Source organism: Myotis nattereri (genome assembly GCF_964212035.1).
Source record: "Myotis nattereri genome assembly, chromosome: 10".
In the NCBI taxonomy this organism is placed as follows: domain Eukaryota; kingdom Metazoa; phylum Chordata; class Mammalia; order Chiroptera; family Vespertilionidae; genus Myotis; species Myotis nattereri.
The window spans coordinates 1,652,749-1,658,748 of NC_138085.1; the positions used below are offsets into that span (position 1 = coordinate 1,652,749).

The following is a 6,000-nucleotide window of genomic DNA, read 5'->3' on the forward strand; positions in this document are numbered from 1 at the left end:
TGTGTGCATGCTTACCTCACCCACTAAACTCTGAACTCCTCAGACTCAGGCAGAATGGTAGACATCTTTATACCTGCCAATGCGCCCACCCAGATGTCTTCTGCACAGTGGCCCGCGGCCTGCTGGGAGAATTACGTGTGTAAGGGAATGGGTGAGCAGGCTGCATGTTGGTGAGAGAAGATGTCACATGGTAAGTAGGAGCTGAACAGGCTGTTTCAGAATGCTTATGACTTACATAGACGAAATGAAGACATTTCAGGCTGGAAGAATGCCAAGAGAAAATAGAGAGACAGGAATGGCCCATCCAGATATGCTTGATTCATTGAGGGCACCCACCTGGCTGGGGCAAATCTGGAATTGGGAAGAGCATTGGAAAAAGATGCTCTGATGATTTTGAGCCAAATGATGGGGGCCTTGAATTCAAGGTTAAGGAGTGTAGCTTTTCTTCCATAGACCATGGGGAGCCATTGAATGTCTCCTTTGGAATTTCTTAGGGTCAGCCATCCAGGGAGCATGTGTGTTTCCCTGACCATAACTTTGAACTTCTCCATTCACTATAGCAGGCTGGTTAATGCAATGGCGCATTCGCATCAAGAGACATTATCCCAGACCACACACTTAGTCCACTGGCTTTAACACCAGCGTAAGGTCTCCTTCTAAAATCCTGCTCTCTCTGTTTTTGAAGAGAACTTTCTCCTCCCATTTCCACCTCCTCCCCTTCCTCCTCCTCTTCTTCTTGTGGTGCTGACTTCAACCACATTGGACTTTTTGAATGTAAAAGAGGCAGACGAGCCCATTTGCAGTGTTATTAGGCCTCTGCCGCCCCAGTTTGGCCCTGCTTTCTGGGCTCCGGCGCCCTGTGATGAGTGCGGCATGCCCCACCTTCAGCACATGCACCCGCCCAGCCCCGGGGGAGGCGTCTGCATGCAGGGCCCCAGAAGGCAGTGCTGCCTGCCCTTCACTCCAGAGCTTTCTCCCTTTCATGACAACAATAGAGTCAGTCACTGGAGGATTTTTAGTTTCAGGGACTGAAACTTAAATAACAATGTCCTACCTACAAGTCAAAGAGAGTCCCCCTTTCCATTCTGCCGAATGATTCAGGACATCCTTCTGTAAGCTTACAAGAAGCGGAACTGAAATAAAAGATAAACAACAAGTCTGAGGTGACTTTGTATTATTTTTGTTCTATAGTATCATTCTTTGCAACTTGCATAGTTGGTGTTTTAAAAAGGGTTGGGGAGCCCGGGCCAGTGTGGCCCAGTTGGTTGGGTATCCTCTGGGGGGCACCAGGAGGTTGCCAGTTCGATTCCCTGCCAGGGCACATGTCTGGATTGCAGTCTCCATCCCCAGTAGGGGGTATGCAAGGGCAGCCAATCAATGTTTCTCTCTCTCGTTGATGTTTCTCTCTGTCCTTCTCCCTTTCTCTTCTCTAAATCCATCAAACCTGTTTAAATAAATAAATAATGAAATCAGAAGGACTGGGGAGAGTTGTGATGTTTCCTGTCAGAGGCCTGCCAGGCAGTGCTGGATCCACCTGTCTTCCCCATGAAGTGAAGTCCCTGAGGCCAGGGACCACGGTCATGTCCACACATTGCCTAGCACTCAATGAATGTGGCCTGCTAGAATGGTAAATGAAATAATGAATAATAATAATGATTATTAATCGTATCTTAACTCAAATTTCATAATGTAGAATCTAAGAAAGTCTGTATTGGTTTCTTGCCTTAAAGTTTTATGTCTCCCCACCCCTGCCCCCGCCCCTGCCCCTGGTGAATGAACCACCATATAGAAATCTACAAGCCCAGTCATTGGCACCTAGTATGCATTTAATAAACATGCCTTCTTTTAATGTACAATGTAAAAATAATCTGAATTCTGGAAGACTAGCAAATATAAAATTGTACTTGAATGCGCATGATCCACCTGAAAACCTACTTAAGCTATTTTCTTTTTCTAAAGTACATTGAATTATATCCCTTTGAAAATCAAGAATATTTAAACCACCACAACACTCTACACTTCTAGACAGTGAGCCTGGGCACATATGCTACCTATAGAGAGCAATCTGCTTTATGCTAACATCAAACCTGGATAACAGACATCCTTCCTGCATTTCGATGTTTACTGACATAGAGCATAAGCCTCTTTTATATTATAAAATCCTTATTTGCACCAAAAAGGTTTTAAAAATAGTTTCACAGACCAACAAGCTGATACATAGAAAGACACAGTTGCTAGCCAGTCCCGGGCAGATCTAGTTCCTGACCCAGAACAGCCTCAGCATCCCTCCAGTGTGTACAAAGGAGCATTTAAAACCCACCAAGACCACCCTGAATGTTCTCAGTCCATGCGGCGGCCTGAGAGGCACTGGGCCCTCAGCTCTACGCTGAGCCTATCACCCCTTTAGAAAGCGATGCTTATGTGAGCACTTCTTAGAGATGATGTGAAACCCTTTGTATAACTTAACCATTTGACAAATCACACAAGAGTTCTTCAGGGTAACAATTCCAGTTAGTCTCCATACCTCACTAGCTCAGAAGGAATGGCAGTTATGAAGGAGCACCTGACTAATACACTGTTCCCCCAACATCCCTGGGGGTCAGGTGAAGAGACAGAGCCCACAGTCCTGATGCCAAGGAATTAGCTGGAAGATCTCATGGCTCAACCCCATTTCCCACCCAGCCTTGCAGTTTTTATAAATGGGCACCATAGTTTCTAATAAAGCAATTTATCTATTCAAATGACAAATTTCATAACTGTGGCAAAGGCTATGTTATACAAAGTAATTGAAATACTTGTATCAGTTTTCCACTTTTGAATAAGCTGGTTTTATTAAAAAAAAATTTTAATCATCACCTGAGGATTTGAGAGAGAGAGAGAAAGAGAAAGAGAGAGAGAGAGAGATGTGGCAGAGAAACAATGATCAGTTGTTTCCCATACTCGACTTGATTGGAGATAGAACCTTCAGCCTAGGTATGTGCTCTGACCAGAATCGAACCCACAACCTTTTGGTGCTGAGATGACGCTTCAACCAACTGAGCCTGGCCTTGGCTCTCAGTAGCTGGTTTGAAGGAGAAAGGGGGTGGCATTTGGAATTAAATGGTCACAGAGCATAAACCATCACATTGGGTTTGGCACAAAGAACCTTGATTAGCATTTAATCCATCAACTTGAATTCACTTTATTTCACAAAGGAAAGCATGGGTGCCCCACTGGCTGCATTAGGCTCCTGTGTAGATCTATATTCTACCGACAGATCTAAACTCCTGTGTCCCCATTCCCGTCACCGAGGCACCTAAGAGTTGCTCTCTGCCAGTTTGTGAGGAGCACACCCCACTGTTACAGAATTAACAGCGGGAGCCGCTGCTGAAGCCGCTACGGGGCCAAGAACGAAGGGAGAATGTTTTACAGAGAGTCTTTATGTGATTCGTGAATTCCCATTGGCCATCGTCCTGAGGTCTCGTGCCTCACTCTGCAGTGATTTTTAAAGCACAGAACCTTGAGGTTGCTGCACACCAACTAACGTCACATGGTTGTCACACCGAAATGAGGAGAAATCAAAACAACCCAGCACCGAAGGTACACTTTACATCCAGCACACGGGCCTGAGCCCCAACGGCTGCCCGGAGCTGGTGCCCCCGGGCATCGAGGGCAGAGCTGACGTGACAGCACCGCAGTACACCCACTCGGCTCCCATCCCAGGCGCGGCCACACTCAGCCTCTCATGTGGGAGACGTGCACAGCCCAGGTGGGGGACTCACCTATTTTTGCGAGGGAAGCTAGAAGGATCCAGAGGGTGACTTCATAGGGGACTTGCACGTAGTCATAGTCCAGCGCAAAGACAGAGATCTCACCCAGAGCCGGGCCCGAAGCAGCAAACCCAGCCCCAGGCTCCTGCTGGGCCGTGGAATCCGTGGGTTTGTTCAAATCAGACGTTGCTTTGGAACCCTTGAGGGCCACTAGCAGCAGCAGCCACTGCCAAGGACCGAGCGGCCCCGGTGCCTGGAAACCCATGCTGGGCCTCCTCCCGCCCCTCGCGCTGGGCCCTGCCTCAAGTGTCCTGAGCACAGGCGTCCGCCGGTCAGCAGGACACGAGCACAGTCCACGGGCCCAGCAAGGGTCCGAGTGCGGCCTTGAGTCCCGAGTGCAGATGCTCTCAAGAGGCCTCGATGAGATTCTGTTTAGGCAGCTCACTTCTGCCTCGCACACAGTCATTCAGCAGCTCTGTTCCCCTGGGAGCACCTGTGTGACTTTACCTGGCTGGTGAGGAGCGCATCTGGGAAGGGAAAATCCCTCTTCGCACAAAGCTGTTTCTCACTGCATGGCACGGCACACGGGCTTGGTCCTGTGAATGAAAATTGATAAGGATGCCTCGGGCTCCTTCCAGACATTGCTGGAGTCCTGCCAGGAGGGGTCCTTCTCTCCCCACTCCCAGCGAGGGCAGCTGCCTCGCACCTGCCCCTTCTCTCCTCCTGACTCTCTCTGTCGCTGTGCTGAGTGGCTCGGCTGCAGGTAGCTCTGGATCCACTAATTACTCTCCCTGATTGGACTTCCCTGAGTGCTCGCTGGGGGTTACACTGCTGACACCTAGTGGGCAGCCACCATAGGCCCCTTGGCGTTTCAGTGACAAACCTCTCAGGCAGCCATGTGACCTTCATCTGAACCAGGGCCCTTCTGAGAGTAAGAAAAGCTACCCATACATGCCAGACCCGGTATAGACCAGGAGGTCCTGGCACCCGGGGCAGATGGTCTCTATAACGAGGAGGAAAAAGAGGAGGTATGACTCATTACTGGATTCCATGAGCAGTGATTCAAAGAAAGAAAGTTCTAGTTCTCTGTAAACTTTACAAAGCACTAAAAAAAAGCAATAAGCTGACGAACAAGCTCCATGAATGCATGTAAAAACCCAGTTTTGAGAAACTCCATGGCACGTCTGAATGTTCAGTGTAAAGGATTTTGTTATTAAGGCCTATTTGTTCCAAAAAAGCAGCACAACAGAGGTTATGAAAGGATGCCGAGATGAATCCCGTGGATTCACTCCTAGCTCTACATCAGCCAGGTGACCGTGTCAATTACTCACCTGTCAAGGTGTCCTCATATGAGAAGGGGAGGTTAATAATAGCTGCCTGGTGGGATGACTAGGAGTGCGAACGAGATGAGACAGGCACACTATCTGGCACTTAATGTTAAATTTTATTATTTTGAAGCACATTTCTTATTCTATCCTATTTAATAAAAGAGTAATATGCAAATTAACCCTCACTCCATCACAAAGATGGCAGTGGCCATGGAGCTGGAGTGAGCAGGAGGCTGGGGTTGCCTTGGTGATGGAGGAAGCTAAGCTTCCCGCCTGCCCTGGCCAGCCCTGAGCTCAGCTCAAGGCTACTAAGTTTCAATAATAGAAGATAAATAAACCCCAGATACCTGCTTCTAGCTGCCCTGGTCTCCGCTCAAGGAGGGGCTGGGAACATGGGTTGCCAGAGGCAACCCAGGCTTTGAGTGGGACCAAGGCAACAAAGTTTCAATTATAGAAGTTAAATAAATCCCAGATACTTCTTCCAGCCTGGCCATGGCCAGCCTGAAAACGGCCCTCAGCCCCTTACCCAGGCTGGCCACGCCCCCATGGGGTGAGGGTCCCCACTTGGGGGCTTGACCAGACTGCAAACAGCCATCAGCCCCTCACCCAGGCTGGCCAGGCACCCCAGTGGGGACCCCCACCCTGATCCGGGACACCTTTCAGGGAAAACCAGCTGGCCCTCACCCATGCACCAGGCCTCTATCCTATATAATAAAAGGGTAATATGCAAATTGACCCTAACATTAGAACGACTGGGAATGACTGGTCACTGTGACACACATTGACCACCAGGGGGCAGATGCTCAATGCAGGAGCTGCCCCCTGGTGGTCAGTGTGCTCCCACAGGGGGAGCTCTGCTCAGCCACAAGCCAGGCTGACGGCTGCTAGTACAGCGGTGGTGGTGGTAGCCTCTCCTGCCTCCT

At 49.2% G+C, this 6,000-nt stretch overlaps 1 protein-coding gene across 1 annotated transcript in view; it reads right to left on the reverse strand.

The window, feature by feature from the left end:
* SLC9A4 (solute carrier family 9 member A4) overlaps positions 1-4,014 on the reverse strand; it is a gene marked incomplete at both ends in the record, with an annotated part of 72,596 nt that extends 68,582 nt beyond the window's left edge. The window contains one exon of the mRNA XM_081101212.1: positions 3,762-4,014. Coding sequence (XP_080957338.1) covers positions 3,762-4,014 — 253 coding nt within the window. The remainder of the gene's footprint in view (positions 1-3,761) is intronic.
* Between the last annotated feature and the right edge of the window lie 1,986 nt (positions 4,015-6,000).